This window comes from Colias eurytheme, chromosome 1, assembly GCF_061535395.1.
Source record: "Colias eurytheme isolate Ceu_HAF_F1 chromosome 1, ilColEury1 Martin Lab GWU primary, whole genome shotgun sequence".
Lineage (NCBI taxonomy): Eukaryota > Metazoa > Arthropoda > Insecta > Lepidoptera > Pieridae > Colias > Colias eurytheme.
The window spans coordinates 5,937,439-5,965,061 of record NC_142980.1 but is presented as its reverse complement, the minus strand read 5'-3'; the positions used below and the strand labels follow the sequence as shown (position 1 = coordinate 5,965,061).

At 34.2% G+C, this 27,623-nt stretch overlaps 2 protein-coding genes across 3 annotated transcripts in view; one reads left to right on the top strand and one right to left on the bottom strand.

The window, feature by feature from the left end:
- Window positions 1-9,227, top strand: part of LOC149911015 (uncharacterized) — a 73,167-nt gene extending 63,940 nt beyond the window's left edge. The window contains exons 47-58 of the mRNA XM_090120002.1: window positions 337-489; window positions 852-1,823; window positions 2,049-3,425; window positions 4,029-4,316; window positions 4,402-4,543; window positions 4,642-5,354; window positions 5,547-5,849; window positions 6,207-6,503; window positions 6,858-6,962; window positions 7,172-7,366; window positions 7,680-7,985; window positions 8,723-9,227. Coding sequence (XP_089976128.1) covers window positions 337-489; window positions 852-1,823; window positions 2,049-3,425; window positions 4,029-4,316; window positions 4,402-4,543; window positions 4,642-5,354; window positions 5,547-5,849; window positions 6,207-6,503; window positions 6,858-6,962; window positions 7,172-7,366; window positions 7,680-7,985; window positions 8,723-8,916 — 5,045 coding nt within the window. The 3' untranslated portion in view covers window positions 8,917-9,227. The remainder of the gene's footprint in view (window positions 1-336; window positions 490-851; window positions 1,824-2,048; window positions 3,426-4,028; window positions 4,317-4,401; window positions 4,544-4,641; window positions 5,355-5,546; window positions 5,850-6,206; window positions 6,504-6,857; window positions 6,963-7,171; window positions 7,367-7,679; window positions 7,986-8,722) is intronic.
- A 10,087-nt stretch (window positions 9,228-19,314) lies between these two features.
- Window positions 19,315-24,486, bottom strand: LOC149911014 (uncharacterized). Of its 2 annotated transcripts, none has more exons than XM_090101963.1 (5): window positions 24,330-24,486; window positions 22,021-22,153; window positions 20,923-21,060; window positions 20,199-20,360; window positions 19,315-19,592 (listed from the first exon to the last, which is right to left on the bottom strand). In XM_090101963.1, the coding sequence occupies exons 1-5, from the start codon at window positions 24,333-24,335 to the stop codon at window positions 19,573-19,575; spliced, it is 459 nt and encodes a 152-aa protein (XP_089958089.1). In that variant the 5' UTR covers window positions 24,336-24,486; the 3' UTR covers window positions 19,315-19,572. The 2 variants fall into 2 exon arrangements, with proteins under 2 accessions (XP_089958089.1, XP_089958080.1); XM_090101954.1 differs by lacking the exon at window positions 24,330-24,486 and adding an exon at window positions 22,289-22,324.
- Between the last annotated feature and the right edge of the window lie 3,137 nt (window positions 24,487-27,623).

The following is a 27,623-nucleotide window of genomic DNA, read 5'->3' as shown; positions in this document are numbered from 1 at the left end:
CTTTAATTAATGCTTTAAGCAATTTTCCCTTGATCTGTGCTATAAGAATTTCAACTTACTACTAAGAATTACAGCTTACTTTGAACCTCCACAGCTCCACGCTATCCTAAAAAAAGGATCTTGACAGACAGACAGACGGACAACAAAGTGATCCTATAAAGGTTCCTTTTTTTCCTTTGAGGTTCCTTTCATTCCTTTTGAGGTTGGGAACCCTAAAAATAGTCTGTCTCTAGCTTCCTTCTTATCTATAAAATCACTATTACTTTTTTTATGTCACCACTCCTTGTCACCCTTATTTGGTGCAGTGTATTTGAAGGTTTGATTTTTATATTTTAGACACAACGAATCAGGACTGGTGGTACGTACGTAAACATCTCACTGAAGAAAAAGGTTGGGTGCCTGCTCAGTACTTAATGGATGAAGAGAATTATACTTTGTATCTACAGAAGAAGTTGAACGAAAAAATAGATAAACTTCCAGTATTTGAAAGTAAGATTTACTTGTATATTATTCATAAATCATACCCTAAATTATTATGTATTTACTATTTATATCGTTAATGAAATAAATACAATCTTACAAATACATAACAAGAAAGAGTACAACTTATTTAGAACTTAAACTTTATCACTTATAGGTAATTTCTTCCAGGCAACCAGGAATTCGATCATTTCTTAATATACAAATCTTTTAATTTTTGTTTGGTTAATCGATTATTATTAAGGAAAAATACAAGTTCAACAATAAGATAAATTTACAACTCAACCGATTTAAAAAATATTTTACCATTTCAAACCTATATTTTAGATGAATGATAATGGGTTTTTCAAATATTCATTTAATTATTTCAGAGCCAACATCTGAAGAACAAGCCATTGCTCCTATATTTGTTGAAAAGCTACGGCCAAAACATACACCTGATGGCTCCACCGTCCAATTCGAATGCCAAGTTGAAGGCTATCCAAGACCACAAATCACTTGGTTCCGGCAGACTGCCATTATTAAACCATCGCAAGATTTCCAAATGTATTACGATGATGACAACGTTTCGACACTTGTAATTCGCGAAGTATTTCCAGAGGATGCGGGTACATTCACATGCGTTGCGAAAAATGCAGCAGGTTTTGCCTCGAGCACAACCGAGTTGATAGTCGAGGCTCCTCTTTCTGACCACGGATCTGAAATGACTATTTTGTCCCGAAAGAGTCTTTCAAGAGAATCGTCATTGGCGGATATTTTGGAAGGTATACCACCAACCTTTTCAAAACGTCCAAAAGCACAATACGTCGATGAAGGATCTGACATATATCTTGAATGTCGTTTGGTCGCAATACCCGAGCCTGACATCACTTGGTTGTTCAAAGGTGATGAAATAATGCCAAATGAAAATATTTCTATAGTCACTGAATCAGACATGCATATGTATTGCAGTGTATTAAAAATATCTAATGTTAAAAAATGTCAAGAAGGAACATACACTGTATTAGCGATGAATAGGGAAGGTGAAGCAAGCTTGCCAATTGTTCTCAAAATTAAAACGGGAGAAAAAGAAAAACCGCAAGTAATTGAACCATTGAAAAATATAAGCATTCGGGAAGGTGAGAGTTTCGTACTAACGACTCAAGTGGTTGGAAATCCTGAACCTAAAGTTACGTGGTTCCGTAATAATAAACCTCTTAAATCTGTTCCTGTGAAATCTGATGGCAATGTTCATTCCATTACAATTATCAAACCTAAGAAAGGAAAGGACGATGGAGTATACACATTGAAAGCCATCAACTCAGAAGGTGCAACAGAAACGACTGCTGTAATTGTAATTGAAGGTATGGTATAAGTTTTACGATAATAACAATAAATAAGTGCTAGAAAATATTAATGAATCTACATTACATTACATATAGAATTTTATATTTTATACAGTATAATACTTATATGCCCTTTTAAAGAAAATCCTGCTACATTAACAACGTTGTAAACAAAAGTGAATTGTTCTAAAAGTGTTTTAATTTTTTATTTTTATGTTTAAAATATTATTAATAAATTTCCAGAACCAACAGAAGAAAATGCGGAGCCTCCCCTGTTTATTCATCGATTCCAAGAAATAACTGTTAAAGAAAAGGAAACTATAAAACTTACTGCTAAAGTGACTGGAAATCCCGTACCCTCGATAACATGGTATAGAAATAATAAAATAATTACACCTTCAGAAACAGTGACGCAAAGGTTTGATGGCGAAAATATAGAATTAATTATTACAAATGTGGACTCGGAAGTAGACTCAGGTGATTACAAATGTGTCGCATCCAACAGTGCCGGAAAAGCATCGCACGGTGCAAAAGTGACAATTGATGTTGAAAAAGTAACTTTTGTGAAGAAATTAGAGAAAACATATGAAATTGAAGAAGGGAAAACGGTTATATTAGAATGCGAAACATCACACACAGTTTCCACAAAATGGTACCATAATAACAAGGAATTGAGTGGTATGGATCATAGAGAAATTATTCAAGAAAGCAGATTGCACAAATTAAGAATTAAAAAAGCAAAACTGTCCGATAAGGGAACATTAAAATGCGTAGTTAAAGATCAGGAAACCAGTACCAGCTTAACTGTACACGAGACTATACCTGAATTCTTACGTAGGCTTCAAGATTTTGAGGTTAAAGAAAAAGACATTGCCATTCTTGAAGTTGAAATTAATTCAGAAACAGCTGATGTAATCTGGGAAAAGGATGGTGAAGAAATAAAATCTAAAAAGAACAAGTATGAATTGGAAAAGCGTGGAAACGTTCGTAAACTATTTATAAGGAATACATCTGTGCATGATGAAGGCGAATATGTATGCAAGTTAAGAGATGATTTATGTACTGCAGAAATAACGGTTGTCGAATTACCTCCTGAAATTATATCAAGGCTACAAGACCAAAGAGTAAATAAAGGACATAAAGCTACATTTGAAATTGAACTCACTAAGGGCGATGCTCTAGTGAGGTGGCTTAAGGATGGCTCAGAAATACAATTTTCAAACCACATGCAGCTAACGATCGATGGAAAGAAACAAAAGCTAAAAATATATGACTGTGATCTAAGTGACGCGGGCGAATACGCATGTGAAGTTGGAAGTGAGAGATGTGTAGCGAAGCTTATTGTGGACGAACCTTCTATTGATTTTACTATACGTCTACCAGAAACTGTAGTCATTCCATTGGCCGCAGATGCCTACTTAACGGTCGAAGTACCGGATGAAAAATATGATGTGGTGTGGTACAAGCGAAAGACTGTCCTCGAAGATACAGACAAATTCACGTTGATAAGAGACGGAAAGAAACGAACCCTTATTATAAGGAACTGCATCGAAGAGGATCAAAGTGAATACTCTTGTGTCTTATTTGATGCAAGGTGTTCTACGAAATTGAAAGTTGAAGGTTTGTGATTTTTCTTTACTGATATAATAATTTAAAATCGATTAATGTATATAGTTTATATTATAAAGTGATATTTATTATTCATAAGTTAAGTTATGTCATTATTTTTTATAAGATATGTCATTATTGAAGTGAAAACTTCTTTAGCGGCGTTGGGTATAAAATCTTAAACTCGCGTCAGGACACGTGGCCTGATCGAAAAAGCGTAAGACGGATGTTTTTTTTTTAGCCCTTATATTCCATGCGTAAGACGGATACCATTCCAAAATATCAAACATGCTGAACGTTAATAATCAAGTTTTCACTTCTGCTGGCACTCCCGGAGTTTAACCCGTCTTTTTTTTTTTTTTGAAGTGAAAACTTCTTTAGTGGCGTTGAGCACTTTTTCTGTAATGGGTTTAAAATCTTAAACTCGCGTCAGGACACGTGGCCTGATCAAAAAAGCGTAAGACGGATGGATATCAAACATGCTCAACGTTAATAATCAAGTTTTCACTTCTGCCGGCATTCCCGGAGTGCAACCCGTCTTTTTTTTTAAGTAAAGATAGGGCATTAATTCAGATTAGATTCAAAAATTATAATGACCTACTTATTTTATTACAGTTATTGAATTCCCGCCTAAAGTTATTGCTTATGAAAAGGAATATAAAGTAAAACGCGGCGGCGATGTTACTATCAATGTTCAGTATGAAGCAAACCCACCTCCAAATGACGAATGGATCGTAAATGCTAAGATTATCAAAAGATCTAAACATACAAAACCATCCATCGATTCACAAAATGCAAGCCTTACTATAAGGAAAATTGAACATTCCGACGCTGGTATTTATAAACTCAAACTCGAAAATAACTGTGGACTAGTAGAAATTGAAATTAAAGTCATCGTTATGGGTAAGATAATTGTTCAATGTTTCAAAGGAACCATATAGAAAAAAAAACATCATGATAATAATATAAATATTTTTTTTTATTTCAGATATTCCTTCACCGCCCGGAGCACCGAAAGTGCTTGACGTCGATAACACGTTTGTGAATATTTACTGGAGTGAACCTACCGATACTGGATATTCACAGATAGAATGTTATGTTGTGGAATATCAAGAGATAAATACAACCGAGTAAGTATATCGACCGTCACGGAATATTTTGAGCTGTAGTACAGTTACATGTCTGAGCGATGTCATGACTTTGGATTTCAAATAATAATTTGTTACAGATGGATTTCCATAGAAAGTATAAGGAAGAACCAATACTGCGTCGAAAATTTGAAGACAAAATCTTCGTATAGATTCCGCGTGTTTGCTGTAAACGAAGTAGGTATAAGCGAATCTTCTGAGGTCACTGAATTTATTCGAATTGAAAAAGCTAGTGTAGGTCAAGCACCTAGTGTAGAAAAACCACTCAAAGACATTGTAGTTAACCCCGATGAAAGCGTGGAGCTTTCGTGTATATTCGGTGGTGTTCCTGAGCCTAAAGTAATATGGGTTAAGAACGGAAAACAATTGAAAACAGCTAAAGCAACATATGTCAACCGAGTAGCAACTTTAGTTATAACAGCTTCTAAGACATCTGAAGGTGAATACAAATGTATCGCTACGAATGAATTCGGTGACGTTGAGACGTCGTGTAATTTGGAGATACAGTTGAAGCCTATTATAACTGTGGCCGACAGTGAAATTGATCAAAAGAATAAGATTGACAAAGAATGGTCAGTTACGGCGAATATTGAAGGAATTCCGCGACCAAACGTTATTTGGTATAGGAATGGTACCAGACTTGAAACGACTGAAGAGATTGAAATAATAACGACTGAAATCACGAGTATCATCAGGATATCTAAACTTAAGCGATCTCATAGTGGTAAATACACTTTAGAAGCAAGTAACAAAGCAGGAACTTCTTCATTGGATCTTTCTCTCAAAGTATTCGGTAAGTAATGTGCGCATTTATTTGAGTAATTGAATAATTGTATCATCACAAGATGAGGCGTTAATATTTAATCGAATATCACCGCCATGTGAATATGTTAATCATTTTAATTAAAAATTATATTTTAATTTAATTAAACTAGTAAAATATTCATTGCCTATCGTCGCTAAGATATTTTGAATTACTTTTTAGATAAGCCCAGTAAACCCAAAGGCCCAGTAGTCCTTCGAGAAATAAGTAGAGAATCAGTAACAATAGAATGGAAACCACCAGTCGACGACGGTGGTATCGAACTGACTAAGTATGCTATAGAGAAGCATGATCCTGAAGTAAATCAATGGGTGAGAGTGGCCGACGTCAATAAGGACGTGGAAACATATTGCATTCAAAGACTGAACGAAAACTGTGAATACATGTTCCGCGTTATGGCGCAAAATCCCGTCGGCGTATCGGAGGCTTTGGAAAGCGAACCGATTGTTATTAAGACTGCTTTAGGTAAGTTGCTTCCTATGATTAGTATTATAACTTGGATGGAAAATTGTATCTTTAGAGGAATCCTGATTTATTTGAAATACTTTTATTTTGTTTTAATCTTTTAAAATTTATTGACATAGTGGTAGTAGTTATAAATTTCATCCAGATCATTCATTTTCAAGTTAAATCGTTACCGACCTTATTACCGACCATCCTCGAAAAACTGACTTGTTCATATAAGTCAGGATTTCTTTTTTAAACATTCAAAACAACACACTAGAACTAGATGATTTATTATACAAGTATTATACATTATTTGAATATACATTTAATAATGATGTCTAAATTATCATTAACATATTTAATATTATTTTAAAGACGTTCCATCCCCACCCTTGGGTCCATTGGGTATATATGGTATTGACAACAAATCTGTAACAATAACATGGAATCCTTCGGAGAAAAACGGAGGTTCAGCAATTCTGGATTACTCCGTTGAAATAAAACAGGATTCCAAACAATGGATACATGTGGCGACCGTACCAGAAACATTGGCTGAAATAGACAAACTATCACTAAACTCCACATATCAATTTAGAATATGCGCTAGAAATGAAATTGGCACGAGTTTGCCATACGTTTCTGACGAGAAGATAACTATTGGAAAAACATTGTGTAGGTGTCCAAGACATAGCTGGCTGGATGAGATTATGCTTGGGCTTCAATATCGATGTTGTCTAGCTTCAAAAATTTTGCGCTTATTAGGCTTAGAAATAATAAAAGCTTGTACGGGTATCGTTAGTCTATGTTTAATTAGCTAGCAAAATTTTAACAAGTAACAAAATAGAAACATGCTTAATAACGAAGCTTCGTTAATGATGCACAAGAAATTCAATCAAACTGAAGAATAATTATATATACTTAATAATATAATAGTATCAGGCACTAACACATTAACTAGGTACTGTTTAGAAAATTGTACACACACGCTGCTGGTCAAGTATAAATTTACATTTTCTCATATTTCAGCTCCTCCCTCACGGCCTCAAAGGTTCATAGTTAGGGAGATAACATCTAGGTCTGTGACACTGCAGTGGGCCGCACCGGATAGTGACGGTGGAAGCCCTGTGACGAGTAAGTTTTTAATAAAGTTAACCTTAAAATATTTCGTGTGTTAGCCTTTTCTAAAAGAGCATGTCATAATCAATATTTGGGAGAATCCGAAATGTTTTATGTACTAGCATTTTGCAATAGTAAATATAAATAAATCACATGAAGAAGTATTAACATTAGTAGTAAAATATGTTATGCAAATCGATCCTAAAGCGAATTTAACTTTTCAGACTACATCATCGAGTACAAGACGGTGAAAGGGAAATCGTGGTCGAAGGTGATAACCGTTGGCGGATCAGTGTTCGAACACTGCATAGAGAACCTGAAGGACAAGGAACAGATCGTGTTCAGGATATCTGCTGAGAACGCGATCGGCGTGAGTCTGCCAACACAGTCGCAGCATGTGCGCTTGGACAAACATGCGAGTAAGTTTGAATTAGTAGTTACTGGTTCAGTAGTTAAGGCTATAGTAAAAAAATATAGACGGATAGCAGCAAAGACTGTTATTTACTTATTTACTATAAGGAATAAAAATTGGGCAGTTTTGGGACACTGCTGTATTGGTCAAAATCCTAATTCGTCGTGAAAAGTATAAAATATTTAGGTTATGGCTTGGTGTAAAGATTTATTCCATAAAATATGTCCTCACACAATCCAATCAATCTCGATGCACATACATTTAATCGGCCCGTTTATCATTCAAAATTTAAACCTCTAACGAAAATTTCTCCCTCCCAGCGGTACCGTCACCCCCGACCGCGCCGCTCGAAATGCGCATGGTCGGCAACAACATGGTGATGACTTGCTGGGGAACCCCTGAGTGGGACGGAGGTGCTCCCCTCCTCGGATACAATATAGCCATCCGTGACGTCACCAAGACCATGTGGATAGAGGTCGGCAAAGTGGACGCGAACAACCTCCAGTTCAACATTCGGGACCTGAACGAGAACCACACGTACATGGTGCGGATATACGCGAGGAACGAGATCGGACTCAGCGAGCCGCTCGAGTCCGATGAGCCGTTCAAAGTCCTGCCCGGGGAAGGTGAGTGTCTCTCATCAGCCAGTTTTTTCTTCCACAGCAATAATATGTCATCTATGAGGGCATAGCATAATCCATATGATAGAATAGAAAAAATCAGACCCTGAAAAATGAAAGGGTTCTATTCCTGAGCATACTCAAGCGTAAGAGAAAAAAAAAGACTCGATTGGTAAAGTATTTCGGTCGCTATCGTGTTAACAAGAAAATCCTCCGCACATACAGACACACGGACGTCCAAGACAGAACTTTTTTAAACTGTTTTTTAACTAGTTTAAATAACAAAAATGACATCAAAAATATCATGAATGTTAAAAATAGTGTTTTTTCTTAATATGTGTGTGTATGTATTATCTTACAAGTGCAATGTATGATACATAAAGACATTTTAAGTTTGAAAAATCAGATGTTTTGCGCGAAGTGACAGTAGTACCCACCTCAACGCTTCGCTTATGAGGCGTGCAATAGAACGTCAGGTTGCCGTCCTCCTCCTTTGCTTGGACTACCATAGAAAATTAAAGGAAGTTTACTCAGACATGTTTTTATATCGATCAGTATTGAATAGATTTGTGACTGCTACTGTACTTTTCTTTATTTCTACTTAAAATTCAAGTCACATCTATTTAAGATTTTCTTGCACTTTATTCGAAGCATTCAAAATTAAATACTAAACTAGATCAAGTGAGTAGGTACATAAATAATAAATGATCTACATGTAATTAATTTAGTTATGTCCGTATCAGATTCGCACTTCGACGAGGAGCCAGGGGAGATGACGGAAGCCACGGAGCCGACGTCGTTCAGCCAGACCACGACCTCGTGGCTCCGCGAGCACAACATGGACGCCGACATCCGCTCGTACGCGAGGGGCTCGCTCCTTCGCCGCGACGAGTACTTCTTCCGCATCTGGTACTACGCCAAACAACTCTTCAAGTGAACACCCCGCGCGTCCAAACAATTACCTGTGATATCTCAACACGACCCATTCTAGTACGATAGTCGTAGTTTAGCGCTAAAGCGTACATCCTTCGACGATTCAGTTGAAGTATATACTCTAGACTAAGATATTTATTTATTTAATTTATTTCTCTATTGTAAATAAAACCTGACCGACGTGTTCGTGCGTCGATGGGAGACGTTAATATAGGTGCAAAATTTTCATTTCGATATACGAGGCACGAACACAACTGGTCAGGTTTTATATTGTATTACTCAAATGTTCGATAATAAATTGCTGTTAAAATAATATTTATGGCGTTTTATTTGCGTGTTCACCATTAAAATTTAATTGCAACCAAATAAAAGCATTTTCCTCGCGTGTTGAATTTGCCGTTAAATCAAGCTTGAAGTAGATAAAGCCATTGAGAAGTTTGTGCAGTAAAACTCAATACCATTCGTCAAAATTCATCTAAAATTCCATGCAATTCGTTTTGGTTAGAAGCAAATATTTTTCGCATGTCATTGTTCGTTAAACGAAATAACGAGAGGTGTTAATGGCGTGAAGTTAAAGTGGTAAAAGCGTCGTATAGTATAAAATTTAAAACGAATAAAATCGCGAACGAAAAATTTAATTGGAATTCCAGTGAGCAAACAACAAATATAATTTCCTTTGCTTAAACTTACGCTATTTAAACGGTATTGTGGAACTGACGGAAATTCATCTCGGCAACAGATGAATTACAAAGGGACCTGTAGTGTTCTAGTGCTTTTTATTTGCAACTTGTTTTCAGTTTGTCGTATACCTCGCTTTGTGACACAGGAGACTCCCCTCGACTAACTTATTATGCAACTAGCTGGTCCGCGCGGTTTCACCCCCGGGGCTCCTCTCACGTTGGTCGTAGCGTGATGATATATATAGCCTATAGCCTTCCTCGATAAATGAGCTATCTAACACCGAAAGAATTTTTCAAATCGGACCAGTAGTTCCCGAGATTAGCGCGTTCAAACAAACAAACAAACAAACAAACTCTTCAGCTTTATAATATAAGTATAGATTTATTATCCAGTATTAACTATTACGTAAGGGTTGTTGAACAGCTTTCCACTAAGTAACTATACGTAACATTTGGCAGATTAAAGCGCGTCACACACGGTGAAGATACTATACTATTTTATCTTAAGATACTGTTATATTTTATATTACAGTATCTTAACGCATCCGGTATCAGCGTTCGGACTATCATTTTTCTTTTTGTCATTGCGTACTAAGACTCCTGTAGAACCGCCATCCTGTTACAAATGACCCACAAAATTTCGCGTCATTTGTAACAGGATGGCGGTTCTACAGGGGTCTTAGTACGCAATGACAAAAAGGAAAATGATGGTCCGAACGCTGATACCGGATGCGTTAAGATACTGTAATATAAAATATAACAGTATCTTAAGATAAAATAGTATAGTATCTTCACCGTGTGTGACGCGCTTAAACGATTGTGGTATTTTCAGGAGCGATTATGCATTTGTGCTTAGTATTATGTCATATAATCTAACGATTATGTATATTTTTTTATTAAGTAGGTACTTACCTACTTGAGAAGTAGGTACTTTTGATGTTCATAATTTTCATCTTAAAGGCTAAGAAAGAGCTGAGATATAATTTAGGGTTTTCGAAGCCAACACACGTCATAGGCCATAGCGTCATGATAACTACCTAAAGAGTCTAGACGAGGTTATTGTATGTACCTACACATACCTAACTAAGTTATCTCCAATGAAATAAATTTCTGCGTAAAAGTACAACAATATTTTCCCTGAAATGTAAATAATATATTCGATAATATCTTTCAGACATATCTTACATATCCTACCTATACAAACTACAAAGTCTATTTTAAAATACATATATAATTTACTCTTCTAGGAAATTCGCATTCAAATTTTAATTTGAAGTTGGGATATTTTTTTCATCATTTCAGTTTACAGTTAATAATGTTAATTACAAAATATCAAATATATGCTGAAATATTAAATTAATAGCACATAATTTTATTATCTTTGCAACTACATAGTTAACATGATGTATTCGATATATTTCATACTAGCTTTCCACCCGCGGCTTCGCCCGCGCAGTTAAAGAAAAATCCGCATAGTTCACGTGGAATTTCCGGGATAAAACCTATCCTATGTCCTTTCTCGGGTATCAAAATATCTCTATACCAAATTTCATGCAAATTGGTTCAGTAGTTAGTATGGATTAATAAGTATGGATCAGGTAAATTTTGAGGATTAAGAGCTTATAAATAGTGTAGTGTGTAGATCGATGATCAGTCACTCTTCATGACTCATGTTAAATTATAATATAACTAGGTACTTAAATTTATTATGGCCCAATTTTTTATTGCCAAAAGGTTAATTAGACCAATGGACACACCATTGGTCTAATTGAAATTTACAAGCCCAACCCATAATACCCTGGGTGGCCAAACCCAGAAATAGTGTGGAACCCATAAAATATGTTTATTGTCAAGCATAAAATTATCAAGTTTTAAACATTGGTAAGTAACTAATAAATAAATTCGTTTATGAGAAAAAAGCAAAGAGCATGACAATAAATGATTTTATTTTGCTTTTAAACTTATACTTAGATGGGCAGGCCACATGTGCCGAAGGAGCGACGGACGATGGGCGTTGAAAGTGGCGGAATGGAGACCATGGACACAGTATTACCATTATTTCCTACAGTAAGGAATCGCCTTTGATGTCGCGCGATGCCGCCGCCAGCGTAGGTAATGACGCTGCCACACGAAAATACGCTAGGGTTGCAACAAATGGGAAATAAAACAATTCTGATTATTAATATTATGATGAAATCTTTATTCATATGTACATTCAAAATAATTGCGATTATTAAATCTGATGTAATTATTTGTTCATAAATATATAATTACAGATATTGCACTACTAAATATTATTTACGTGGACACTTTATTTTTGGATGTTCTTAATTGTATATTATAACATTTAACTAAGTAATGCATTCGCATTGGGATGTACAATCTGATTAGAAAATAATGAGGATAACATATATACATAGCTTTGATTTTAATTCAACAGATACAATTAATACAATCTTTCTGAAATATTGTTTCCTTCTGGGATTTCAATGTATATTTACATCCGTAAACCGAACAGTTTGTGCGCGCCATAATAGAATATGTAAGTACCTATGTATAATAAAATTATTACACAAAAAATACGACTGCGTCATCCTTTCGCGCTAGGTAAAGCAAACTAAGCGTGTTTGCTTTACGCGGCCCGCGTCGCCCGACCCCCGCCAGTTCCCCTCCGTTTCTCTGCACAAGTACATTCGTCGCACTACTGTAGGAAATAATGGTAATACTGTGCCATGGAGTGGTAGACGTAAGCCAGGCAAACCGAAAGCACGGTGGTCCGACGATATTTCTAAAACAGCGGGTAAATCTTGGATGCGTCTGGCCAAAGACCGAAAAGAATGGAAAAAACATGAGGAGGCCTATACCCGACTATGGGTGAATTTAGGCTTGAAAGATACTTAGATGAAAGTTTATTTATTAAAATATTAGCGTATTCATGCAAGTATTTTTTTGTGTATCTACTCCATGAATTATATTTATTATTACTTTATCCTTATTTATTATCCAGTAAAGCAGCTGACAATCTGGATGTCGTAAGGGGGTCACTGAAAATCAGTGCTGAGGTATGCCTCAGGTATCCTGAGTGGCTTCCTATTTTAGCGCACGCAACCGCACATACTTAATTTTATGTTTTCTATTACCTATTTCATTATTTACAATGATATTTGATATGTTGTGTGTGTTGGAATAAATGGTTTCTTTCTTTCTTTCTATCTGTTCATATGGATTTTTTTATTGATTTATATATACTAGCACAAATGCTTTAATCTAAAGGGAAAGGGGCTTGTAATAATAGTAGGTATCTAGTTTTCTGTTTATTTATTCTTAATTTTTATATTGCTTGTGGTTATTAAAATTAAATAAAACTACCTTAATTTCTAGTTGAAATATATCTGATGGCTAGATTTCAGTCGAGTCACGGAGTGCATGTTGACTGGCTACAAATTAAATTGGTTATAGCGGCGGGCGAGCCAAAAATTTTTTAGCTCCTAACTTCGTTAGCACGGATTTCATTCCGCTATACATTGTAATTCAATGCAATTATGTTTGTTATTTAGCTATGAAGCTATTTTAAAAATATTAGGTTTAATACTTCATCAGCCAATAATTCGAGCCGGGAGGAATAATGATCTTATTTGTGTTCATCCGCGCTGCAGAGTTCCATAGTCAGGATAAAATTCTGTGCCTCCAGTGAATAAGGGAGTAAGACGAGTTATTCCCTTTGGTTTTTATTGCACCATTGGATTCAGCTCGTCAAAATACACAACATATCAAAAGGTCATATCTCTAGCTGCGTCCTAACCCATTTTTTCGAATGACCCAAACGGTATAAGTAGGGTGTGATTAACGGTATAAGTTACCTTATCCATCATTTTAGGCAATCGCAAAGGAACTATTCGTCTCGAGTCAAAAGTACCCACGAACACAAAGACGTATGTGTAGTTATACTTTTTGAATAAAGATTTAATTCATTTTGTTCCATCAGTCCTAACACTATTTTAGTATAAACGCATTTGTGTCATTTTTCTAACATGAGCATAAAGGAACAACTCTTTTAGTGTCATTGGTTCAAGTGACGACATGAGACAGTTTGGCATTAATGCCGTGTTGCTACTTTTTGTTTTTTTTTTTTTATGCTAGGATTAGGCAAGCATTTGACCATCGCTTCGCCTGATGGAAAGCGACAAGCGTGGTCTAGGATGGAGCATGTTTGCCTAATAAGTGTCTATTCACATTTCTCTTGAATAAATCCAGATTGTAGTTTCTGGGAAAAACTTGCTATTGGTCTATTAATTGAATACTGCACGGAAACAACACACACTATTCCTTATTATTTTTAAATCGTTTTTTCAATAAATCTGCAACAACAAATCTTTATATTTTTTAAAAAAGGTATTTATCAGTTAACTTGGGATACTAATATATTTCTATGGAAATTAACTATTTTTTGCAATAGATATTAAAAATACAGTTAACACATTAAGTGCATTTAATGATATTATACTCTTTGTTTATATAAATACAGAACGATAATTGAATCATCTAAAAAAAACCAACAAAAATGTTAAACTTATATTTTCTTCTTATGATTGGGTAAGTTTTTAAAAAATAACTCGTTTTTAATCTTTTTTTTTTTAAATTATCTAACTACAATATAATAGTCGCATAAAAAAAAATATTTATAACCAGCCTTGACAATTATGAATATCGTTTTCTCCGCATATAGCGTTTTAGCCACTCTGCTTTGGTAATTTGCCTTTTTTATACGAAAAAAATCCGCAATATCGATACTTCTTTGGTCCTGCATTTTCGTAAACTATACTACTCTGGTTACTCTGGTACCACATATTTTGAAAAAATTGGGCTTTTGTCACGTAGAGTCTCTTCAAAGTGCGTGCCACAAGTCGTATTTGCATCCAAGGCACCTTCAAATCTGTGCTTAATTTTTTCATAAAATCTTTGCGGCTCATTGTATTTTCTTTATTTATCTACATTATTTTAATATCATATGATATAGAAATTGTTAAAATTCTATATCATGCCGTAAAATATCGCCACTGACCATCCTATAACTTTTCCTGTATTAACTGAACATACAGGAATATGGTTTTCGGGCTTCTCTTATCTCTTTATAGTGCTTGTATCCTCAATGTATACCACCATGACATTGTGGCGTTGCCACTTTTATTATCTATATTTTATTATCTGTGGCGTTCCGAAACGGAACGCACTTGATCGAATTTTAAATTGATTCGACGATTAATTTTCACTAGGACAATAGTTAATAATATGCAAAACGCAATACGCAGTTGATACGTATTTAATACCAATACTCAATGATTGTCTCCTGCTATCCTGTACAGACTAGACTCATTGTGGTGACTGGTGAAACATTGTATAGCATTAACAACATAGTATTGTATTATTGAAAGATCGATTAAAGGTTTATTTTACAATCTACGACTTTCATTATACATGGGTAACAAAACCCCATAACATATTCGGTTTTACTCCGGACAACATCTTCAGCCACCCAATCCCCTTGCTTGAAGTCCAAATCCAGCGGAGGACAATACTTAATCGTCATTTACTAAAATTGAAGGTTTTTCGTCTTAGTATAAATTAGTATAATATTCGTTGTCTGGATCCCATTTTATACTCAATCTATAGTATAATACTATAGATATCATGTGAAACGTGACTTGGAAAAAAATTATTCAAATAAATCACAAAATAAAAATTTGAAACAATCTTAAAAGTAGGGATGGCGATCTGAGATCGATTAATCGAAGAATCGATTTTTCGAGCAGAAAATATCGATTTTTTAAATCGATATGAAGTACTGTGTCGATTCACTGAATCGATATATTATCACCCTTGAAAATCGACATTCGATTTTTTCTGTTTTGGTATAAACCATACAATTATTTGCATTTAGTTGAATGTGCCTGAATTATAAGAGTGCTGCCGATTAAAGAGTTAACTACTCATAAACTCGCGAGATGGCTGTATGTTTAGTATCCACTTAGTATCCTTTACTCGCCTCTCTTTAATAAAAAAGTTACGTTAGTAGTCTTTGACTTTATGTATCTATAATCTGTGACGATTGATATTGCAATTTGCATTATTCATTTGTTGTTGTCGTTTATTGAATACTGTTATTAGCATAATATAAGTATTTTCATGATTGATAATTGATTTTCATCAGATTTTCATGTAGTGTTTGATGCGAAATAATAACTAATTGAGAGTAGCTAAGGTAAGTAAATAAGTAAAGCGCTTCTTATTTTTCACTTCGACGCTATTATTTTCAGTTTGTTCTGTTATTGTTTGATATCCTTATAGTTTGATACGGTAATAAAAATAATTGTTATTTTTGAATTCCCTGATTTTATTGATAAGATTTCGTTAATTGCAATATTAACCTTGTTTTTAGTAAAATTGATACAAATTTACATTGTAAATGCAAACTTGAAAAAAAGATCGATTTTTTAAGAATCGATTTTGTAGGCCTCGATTTTTTCGTGAATCGATTCATTAGACTACGATTCGAATCGATTTAAAAATCGATCTTTTTCGTAAGGAATCGCCATCCCTACTTAAAAGATACGAAAAGCCTAATTATACGTCAAAATGACGCACAACATCCTCTTTACAACCAAATTGCGGAATTTACCTGGATGAGCCAACTATGTACTGCTAGGTCTAAACGGCTAATAAGTTGGTTCTGGATTTTGCAGCGATTCGATGGTAAATATAGAAGAGTTCATACGTCAAATTTACGTATATTGGACTTCTAGGGTTAAATATAAAAAATATTTAAATGCATAAATACCTAAATTTTGTTTTGTTTTTATTATCTAATAACGATAAAAAAACCCGTTGATTTCATTCGTTTTTCAAGCTACGTGCATAGTTTTTGCCACTAAAATGCCTCAATTGAGTCATAAAGTACACAAATTTCAAGCATAATAAGTCACATCATTTCTATAAAACCAAAACTGGCAATAATATAAGTCGTGTTGTGCGATTATGAACATAGTGCATAAGGGCATAAGTCGTTAAATTGCAAAGAGTAAAAAAAAAAGTATGTGAATACATTGAGTTATTCCATGAAGTACTCGTTCATAAGGCCACAACTACAAAAAAACACGAAAAAAGTATATTTATGGGGTTGTTACAATATGTGTTCATATGTAAAAATATAGTCTAACATCATATCTTACACATACAAGCTTAAAATTTTGAATTAATAAAGATTTAGTATTGATATATAGTTTTTTGTCTCTCCTGAAAAGTGCTGTTTTTGAGTTATTCCCTTATTCACTGGAGGCACAGAATTAATTTACTTACTTAATACAATATGCCATTATAATGGATTGTGTTAGAAAGGCAATGCGGTAATTTATTTTTTAATTATTTTAAGAAACGTTTAAACGCTTTAATTTTTGTATCACCACAGAAATATTGTCTATAATCTTAACTTCCATTCATATTCAGACGACTGACGAGAGTATGTAGATATGTTAGTATTGGTATAGATATTATTACCTACATAATTAAGCCGAGTAGACAATATTTAAGTATAAAAACATTACATATTATTAAAGTATATACCTAACAGGTACCCACTATAACTTCGTGCATGAATAAAGCAAAATTTGCCTTTACATTATACCTACACAGTAACATAAAAATACGTATCGATTTTGATACGAGTCGGAGGATTCCTGAAAATTATCCGCTTCACGAGAGACCTACATATGCATGTGATAGCTAAATTACAGGCGCGCTCTTACATCCATTAAATTCACGAAAGAATGAGCTCAGTGCGCGGCTCAAAGAGCGGAGTCAAAGCAAAAACTTAGCAGAAGTTTTAATGCAAAAAGCGAGAATAAATGCAGGAACGACTTATGTGAGATCATCTCGAGATATTCAGAGCTGTTACAACTTACACTGCAACGCCTTGACACTTGTAACGTAATATCGCGTTTTAGGACACGAGGTTTTATGAAACATTTGAAGATATTTTATACCTTTGTACTGATTCTTGTACCTGGATAATTATACTTTGCTCCGTATTTTAGTATTTTATTGCGCCCGCGGCTTCGCCCCCGATTTCAAAGAAAAATCTGTGTAGTTCCCGTTCCTGTGGGAATTCAGGGATAAAATGTAGCCTATCTTATATGGGTCTTCAGCAATCTACTAACCAAATTTCATTGTAATCGGTTCAGTAGAATTTGCGTGAAAGAGTAACAAACATCTATCCATTCGTCCGAATGATACCTACCTACATATCGCATCTGAAAACCATTCCACACTAAATTTCATGAAAATTGTTGTTGCCGTTTCGTTATAATATATAGTTATGTAGGTACGAACAAGAATTGTAGGTATTTACCTAGTATAGGGACCATTATAGAGACCGATGTTTTTACAACCCATAATTAAAATTTAAGCATGATCTCACCGTGCCGGAGTCAGGAAACAAATGAAACAACAGGGACATTTTAATTTTTAACGTCGTGCCCTGTACTGGCCGAAGGTCTGTGCATGGTCGCGGAGAGCCACGGTCAAGACTCAAGCATCGCCATACATTTACAATAATGTTTAATCAAGCCTCGGACGGGACACGGCCCGGTTTCGACACGGTGTAGCGTCTCATCCTTTATCCGTCTAATAAAGTATTAATTAAATAAAGAAAAAATGTTACACAAATTTTTTTTCCAACCCCGATAAAGAAGTTTCACTTGGAAAATATAACTACATAAAAGGTTTATAAATTATATCCTATCTACATATTGGAATGTATGTGTATAAATATATTAATCTATACAAATATTATAAAGAGGAAAGGTTTGATTTTTTGTTTGTTTGTTTGTTTGTATGAATTGAATAGGCTCCGAAACTACTTGGCAGATTTGAAAAATTCTTTCACTGTTGGAAAGCTACATCATTTCTGAGTGACATAGGCTAGGTTTTATCCCGGAAATCCCACGGGAACGGGAACTATGCGGGTTTTTTTTTGAAAACGCGGGCGAAGCCGCAGGCGGAAAGCTAGTATTAAATAATATATTGTAATGACTAGGTATTATATCTTAACATGAGCTGCTCCCCGCGGTTTCACCCGAGCCCGTGAATTTCCTTTTCATCCTAATGTTCCTGTGGGAATATCACTATTAAAAAATATCCTAAGTTACTCCTTGGAGTGCCTATTATTTCTAATATGTATTGGAAATTGGAATAACCTATTTTTAAAGATATGGATGTACACTGTACATATACCAATCGTAATTTTTACAATTTTTGTCTGTCTGTTTGTTACAGCTTTGGAACGGCTCGACAAATTTTGACGGAACTTTCAATGACAGACAGGTGATTTAATAAAAATTAACTTAGGCTAATTCTTATACTTACTGATATTCCCACCGGATTTAAGCGGGTGAAAGCGCGGAACGCGGGTAGCAATCAATATATTTACTATAGAAAATATAAGATTTGGTAAGGTACCTACCTACGTAGCAACTAAAACCGTTTAGAATAATTCTGACATAAAATTTTATTTTAGGTATTTATTTCACAGGATGTGCTTGGCCTAACAGATATTAGATACTGTGATTCCTTTCATGAGTGGGGGAGCTGGATGCCTTTTCCTCATGCTTCCCAGTCTAAACATCCTATTGGGGTGATATCTACAGGGTTAATATAAATGAAACACTCGATCTAAGTACTCAATAATATTTATTAATATCAAAGATTTCCTTATCAATAATAATTAAAAAGTAAGGGTATCTAAGTGCTTAATTTAAACATTCGATCGATTGCACTATTGCATCTAACTGATGGATACATTTAGAGTTCAAAGAAATCTTAATTTTTAATATTTGGCACTATTACATAATTTAGATTTAACGAACAAACACCATGTAATTTTACAATCAAAGTATTATTTGTCTAAAAAATTAACATCCGCCAACAATTTACTGACGATTTCGGCGACCTGTAACCAAAAAAAAGTTATCCATTAATTTTGTTATATTCACCAATGTAGGTACCATATTTAAAAAAAAGACTTTATTATTTTATTATAAATCTGTTGTAAGTATTGGTAGAGACTAGCCTAAAACTGCTCATGAAGAAATAAAATAAATAAATCTGAAAAGAAATACATCTGAGATCTTGCCATCAATCGTGATTTGTGATTTATTTAGGCAACGTGTTACTTTCACTTACGATGTGAACATAATGATAAAATATGTCTAGTGTCTACATTAACCCAAGCTTATATTATTTAGATTTTACTTTGACTAACCAAGAATTTTGAATGAATAAAGACGAAATAGATTTATAATGTAGGGTGACGCTCATAGAAATTGTATATTCAATAGAAATAAACTCATTGCTTTGTTAAGTATTGCATCACAAGATTAATCTTTATGTACGTGAACAAATTACGATATTCAATGTAAAGTTTAACGTATTATCAACCAAATATCTATACCAATTGCGATAATGCCATAAACAATGTAAATAATTATCTATGATAATATAAAAATAGCCATAAACAAGACAACGTAGGTAAGTCTCTGTTAAGACTATGGTTTACCCTTGTCTTTGGTAGATTTGACTTGTTTGTTCTTATTGCATTTCTTGGTTATGCGGCGGCTCTGGTCGCACGTGGGGTCGCTATTGGCCTTCAGCATGTCGGTGCGAGTCATCTCTCCGGTGGAACTGCACTCGCTCCAGGAGGACTTTTCATAACGGCAAGCTATATAAAAAGAAACTTGAAGAGCTTGTTACCTACTTATTCATTGTGGATAGTTTTCCCAAGTTACCTATTTGTCTATAGAACGATTACCTATTACATTTTAATAATTATCATGAAAGCTTTTTTTTTTGTTTGTTTAAGACTATCATAGGTAAATTGAGATTACATAATATCTAACCGTTATTCTTTTATATTACACTAGCAGTCCGCCCCGGCTTCGCCCGTGGTACATATTTACGTTTTCTCTTCGTAAGAACCATCCTCGTACTTCAAGGAATATAATTAAAAAAAGAATTAACGAAATCGGTTCAGCCGTTCTCAAGTTATGCGCTTACCAACACATTTTGGGATTCATTTTTATATTATAGAAGATTGTGTATTAACACCACCTAAATATTGTCTTTAATTGAACCTCGGCTATAAAACTAAAATAAATCGTAATTTTATTTAACCTATATTCGAACGGAAAGAACGCATTTGTACTCTACGTAATCAAGAGATAGTTACGAGGACATGAATATCCTAGCAAACAAACAAAGAAATCCGTCCAGGAATACCTCACCTTTCTTGCACTTCTTCTGTATTGTCTTGGATCGTTCGCAGCTCGCTGGGTCGCCTTTCTTCAGAGTCAGAGTTCTTGAGCGGACATTTGTTTTGGGGTCGCAATCGGACCATGACCCCCTGACGTACCGGCAAGTTTCTGGTACAATGATATCATTATGTATCTAATCTATCAAGTAATTATTCATTGAACACAACAGTTGTTTACGTGTTCATCAATATTCAAATAACATTCAAACCCGCCTACATGATCAACATAAATCAGGTGTAGACTATATTTGGAAAAATTTTGAACAAACAAACAACAACAACAGCAGTTTCTTTGTTATTTTATATTAAAACTTTGAAAGTTCGTTAAAAGAAGCTAACTTGATTCAAATAAATGTTCTCTCAAAGTAATTTAACCGAAATCTTTTCAAATATTTCGTCAAATGATATTTCAAGATAAATATGCTTCAGACATGTGCGCTCGAGCCCCTCACGGATTTATTTTGAGAATCCGACGAAACTTTTGAAATAAAATAACAAAACTTTGAACAGAAATGTGGCAGATGCAAAAACAAAAGAAGTTAGAAGGCCGCACCCAAACAACACATGCAACCAAGGAATGCTACTTCCACTATAAATTCCTTTTTTTGTCTCACAAATGTGTTCGTTTAAACTTTCTACTCTATGCGCAATTTCTACGACTTTAATAACTATATTCTACACCTATAAAGGTACAGTGAAGATCATGATTGTTGAGTTGGTTAGATGTGTAATGTGTAATATTAGCAGAAAGTATTAATTTATCCTAAACTCTCCGCTTCCGCTAGGTAATAAACCTACTTATTTTTTATAAATTTCGATAGTGTCGCAAAATTAAAAAAGCCCTGCCAAAGGACCTACGAGTGTCAACTATAAACACCTTTTATTTCTCGTGCGTAGGATGAACGCTACATATTGATAAAGCCCAACTTACGGTAAAATAAATCATATTTATAACATCTCTGATACACCGAGCTTATAATAACCTCATACAATATCTAAATAAACAAACACGTAGGATAAAGGGTACAAATGCACCGGGAAGCAGCAGTGGCCGCTTTGAAATACTAACCTCTATTTTTAGCACCCCTTTCATTACGAATGAGTACTTCGTGGTCTCCCTCCTCCCATATTTCGCCTTCGGCAAATACCGCCGAAACAGACAGCACAACTAGCCCGGCTATCAGCCATCCCCAATGTTTTGACTGGAACAAATAATATAGATGTAATATCGACATTTTCACACCGTTACGTGATTTAAATTGTAAAACCTGTAAACGAAAGTACGGGACAAAAAATTGCATTAAATTTTAAGCAACAAGCTGAATGTAAGCCTATACCGTTATACGTAACATAGACATAGCTTGACGCCAACCGCGTCATGTTATGAGAAGCTAAAGGCTAAAGTGGAGGACTCGTAAGTCAAGAGGTTCACACACTGTTTGCAAAGAGAAAGATACATAGATGCATAAGTTCGCATAGCTGCATTGCTTTGAAGTTCGCACATGCACATGTGGCTACGCAGCCGTGTCCAATTATATAACATTCTCCTTTTTTATACGTCAGACAACCAAGTCCTTTTTAATGTTTTTCTTATTTTTAATGTTCGCTGTAATATGTTGAGCTGTAAAATCTATTATGGCAAAGCAACATACAATATATGTTTTGTTTCTTGCCAGTTGTTAAACAATTCATGTAATAACTATAATATGAACGACAATTTTTATGTTTTGAATAGGTAACACATTTGCCTATTTGGGTACCTATATCACTTAAATTTACTTTATCTATTCTTTTCGTTAAATCCACGAATCGTGAATAATGTTAAATAAACATTAATGCGTAGAATGAATATTTCATGAAACATAACAATACTTGAAATATTGGATAAACAGTAAACACGCTTCGTTTTAGCACGTAATTGTTACGGTCGATTTGAAATCATTTTTGGACAATATGCAATATTGTAACGCGTAACTACAACTATTATTGTCGTAATGTTAAATGCTCTAAGCATAGGCTCTAAGTAGGTAGGTAATTACTTGTTTTTTAATTGCAATTTTAGAAATGAGACATTTTTATATTAGAAATGCGAGAGAGCGCGGTGATTCACTCTTCTAGTTTAAGCTAGTATCTAATCTGTGGTTTAAGTGTATTTTTGTCCAAATACATAAATTAATCGCATTTTAAATCTATTGTTAGAAATTAATTTATAATGTTTATTTATTTATGTAAAGAAGTCACATAAAACAAGTCAACAACAACATCATACTTCGTACAAGGGCTTTGTGCCCTGTGCAATGTGCATACTTCGTGGTCTGGTATGTTCATAATATATCACTTATTACTAAATATCAGTCTTCAATAAATTATCGATCTTTAATTAATAATTCATTGAAAGTTTATACCCTACACTTGTTATATGAATAAAACATATCGAAGATAATAAATCCATTTATAGGTGTTATTATTGTCACTTATGAGATAATATTTTTGTGATGTCGTCGACACTATTGTTTATTATAGGATATTACTGGCGCCATTTCTAAAATAAACTTGTTAAAGGGTCACTTCGAACAACCGACCTTAGATAACACGGCTATATCGTTTATTTATTTATAAATATGTACTAATAATGTGCCTAGTGTTCCTTGGATATGCATCATACATTAAGTCGAGGGTAAAATTTTATTATGTCTAGATGTATTATCATTTAAATCAATAGCCAATTAATCGTGGAATTATAATACCTGACCCAAAAGCCTGATAATTGAAATTGAACTCAAAACCATAGGAATGCACAATAGCGGCTTAATAGCGAATTGAGTCTAGCTTATTGCAATCTAGATAACATTATTGATTAAATCGCGGGACGCAAAACAAAAAAACTTGTAGAGGCTGCATTCCGCGGAAGTCGCGTTAAATCCTATGTGTATCATATTGAAAATATTGAATCCCGCAGGATAGAGCGAGATAGATTAAATCGTTTAAGTTACAGAACATTATTTGTATCGGCCGAGAAGACAGCGAAGTGAAGAGATCGCGCAAAGTTGAGCTTTGTATAATATATGCTGTTCCCGCCGCGACCCGCGTTGTTGCGGAATACTGCGCATTAATTGACTACTCTAATTAACCATAACTGCCATTATACATTTTTGAATTCGTATCGATAAAAAATAACCAAATTGAAAATATATAAAAAATAATATTCATTCGCAGTCAAAAAATATGTAAAAGCAAAAAAAGAAAAAATCTAACATAAAAAGTCCTTCCAATTCTGTAAGATCCAAAAAAATTAAATTCAATATCACTTTTACAAAAATAAAATAAGAGCTGCTTGAATAGGAGACGTTAATGACACTGCCTAATTATGTATCTTACCTCCATATCGCAAGGTGTCGCTAGCAGAGCTTCTGCGGTCGTGCGGCGGCGGCGGCGAGCGGGACACGAGTGTGGACTGTCGTGGAAGAGCTGCCGCGCCTAGGACGCTCGCCTATTGATCCGTCTATACAGGGACTACACTCCTGCCTGCTCCTGTACACACCCGCCCTCCGCCTCTCTATCTATGGCTAGGCAAGATTTATCGTCTTTTCCGGGAATGACCGGATTTCCTTACCAGTAGAGTCACTTCTGCTTTGTGAAATTGAACCGCAATGTTTTTATGCAGATGTCTTCGCGTTTGTTGACTTTTAAAACAATGCGCAAAAGCTAATAAGTATTAACGTATTGTTATAATGAACTAAATAGGATAGATTAGGACTTATCGTCATTATCTGAACTTCATAATTTAATTAATGAGCGCTTAGTTTATGTTGTATTTTTTACTAATTGTTATAATTTTCACGGAAGCCCAAAATCTACATAATAACAATATATAATAATAATCTTTTTTAAGCCATAAAGCACTCCTGCTTTTGCAGAGGTTCACGAAGTTCGTGGAAAATCATGTTTAAGATTTAATTAACATAGTAGTTTATACTTGATAGCACTTGTAGTTCAATTCACAACTTGCACTCCGCAGTTCCGCACTGAATAAGATTAATCCCATTTACACACTAATAACTAATGTCACTTAAGGTGATTAACGTGCCATCATTACACGTTAAATTATTATGTTGTTAAGTTATTTATGATATCAACTGTTTTTGTTTAATAATGCGAAAAATTATCCTCATTAATATTTTGTTTACTTTACCCTCATTCAGACTTCAGTAAAATCAACAACTAATTATTATACTTTTAAGGTGTAAACTGTAAATAATTATTTAATATTGGTTCCATGAGCATACGAAAATTTCTTTTTTATTATATTTGTTATGGAGCAGTAATTAATTCGGTCGTTATGAATAATGACGAGCAGAATTACGAGAGTAAAGTTTGAAATGTTCAATAAATATGTATTATTATGTGCCTTTAATAAGTAAAAAGATTAAGGCTAAAAGCCCTTGTTTTGAATGTTTCTATTCTAGAAGTTCAATTTCACACAATCTTAAGAAGGTTCGCATAAAAAGATATAAAAGCATTTATTTATCCAACTATTGGTCTCTAATTCTGTCAATTTAAGAAATGAATTTGAGCGAGCAATATATTTCAGACTTGTTTTAAGATACAATCTGCTTAAAGCATAGTCCCTACTTGTTAAAACTAGGCTTCTAATAATTATTTTATTCTCTTTTTTTCATTTAAAGGCGAGTGCTATACATGTATTTCGTGTTATTAGTTAGTTTAGATTTGATATTCGACTCATGACGCACAGATAATATAATAACCATTAACCATGTGGTAACATTAACATTAACTAATAAAATTAACTCACTATATCAGTGTGTAATTCAATTATACGACATATTTGATAAATTTCATCCACGTTGTCAAATTGCTCATTTTAGTTATTATGTAAAATTACCAATTAATCACTTTGCTCGTGACAACCACTTGCACTGCTTCTCATTTCATTAAACTAGAAAAATAAGCCTTTAGAAAATATTCCAAAGAAAATTGTATCTTTCTTTTTTATGTATATCGTCGGCTGTGATCGCCAGTAATTAAAATTTCTTTAGAAAATGGAAGTTTTTTTTGGTTACCTTTGCAATCTAGTTTCAATAGCATGAATCATGATAACGTTATAAAAAGCTTAAACCTTGTTCTCGGGTAAACATTTTCTTTACTTTTCTGTGGAAAATGTCTCTGTGGTTAATATTTTAAATAATTTTCTCTTTCAGTCGTTTATTTTGGCTTAGAAGTTAGAGATTATACATTGATACTGTAATTTTTTTTTCTGTTTACGACACAGATATGTAGGTACTTGTAACGTCTAAGTAAAATATTTTTAAAGAGTAGGTAATGCTAACTGGTAACACATCACTATACCTACGAGTTTGATAAGAGTTATCTAAATTCATCTAAAACGTTGCATTCACTGATTTTAGGCAGTAATTTACACACGTCATTATCTACAAATCCATACTAATATATGTACCTATTATAAATGCAAAAGTAACTCTGTCTGTCTGTTACTCAATCACGCCTAAACTACAGAACCAATTTTCATGAAATTTGGTATGTAGATATTTTGATACCCGAGAAAGAACATAAGCTACTTTTTATCCCGGGAAAATGACGCAATCCCGGAAATCCCACGGGAACGGGAACTATGCGGGTTTTTCTTTGACTGCGCGGGTGAAGCCGCGGGCGGAAACCCAGTGGGTAATATTATGATAATAAGACTACATTACATGCATCTACATTCAAGTAATGGATTGGATGAAGTTTGAATTCACTATCACAACAGAGACAAAGCATCTATTATACACTAATGAAGAGCTTTGCATATATTGCCGAGTAGCGTGCTCAGTTATGTGAATAGCACTATGACTAAATAATCTCTGTTAACTTAGCCATACAGCATTCAACCCATTCAATTTCACGAAATAGACCGTCCATACAGAATATAATCCACGTTCTACATACTGTACGCTAGTTATTAATTTAAATCTATAGACGTACTAGATAATAATAATATTATAAAGAGGAAAGGTTTGTAATTATGTAGGTACCTATGTATGTATGGTTTTCACGCATAAACTACTGGACCGATTTCAAAAATTCTTTCACCATTAGAAGGCTGCATCTTCACTGAGCAACAAAGGCTATATTGCATTTTCAAAAAAATTAGAGATCCTTCCCAATAATGCAATAATGTAACCCAAGGGCCCTGGGCCAAGGTGTAAAATAAAAATTCTGTCATCGCGTGCGCTGCGGCATCAATTCCTTGAATTGAGAGGGTGGTTTTTATGAAAAAAAACGTAAACATGTAGGTACCACGGGCAAAGCCGGGGCGGATAATATCACTAGCGTTGGGAAAGAGATTTATTATATTTTTTATTCTGTCTAGGCATTACATAGTGCTAAGATCACTTTTACAACTTTCATTGAATTAATAAACCTCAATATACCTTCTTTATACTAGTTATTTATAACAATTAATAGACGCAATAATATATAAGACATTTTATTAAAATATAAATATCTGGCAATTAAATCTATTTTTTATACGCCATTGTTATTTTATTTTCTACCATCAGCCACGTTACGTGGGCATTTCTTCAGTTTTCAATAAATACAGAGTAATAAATCTTAACCCGTTAATGAAGTAAGATCTTGTTTTGAAACATT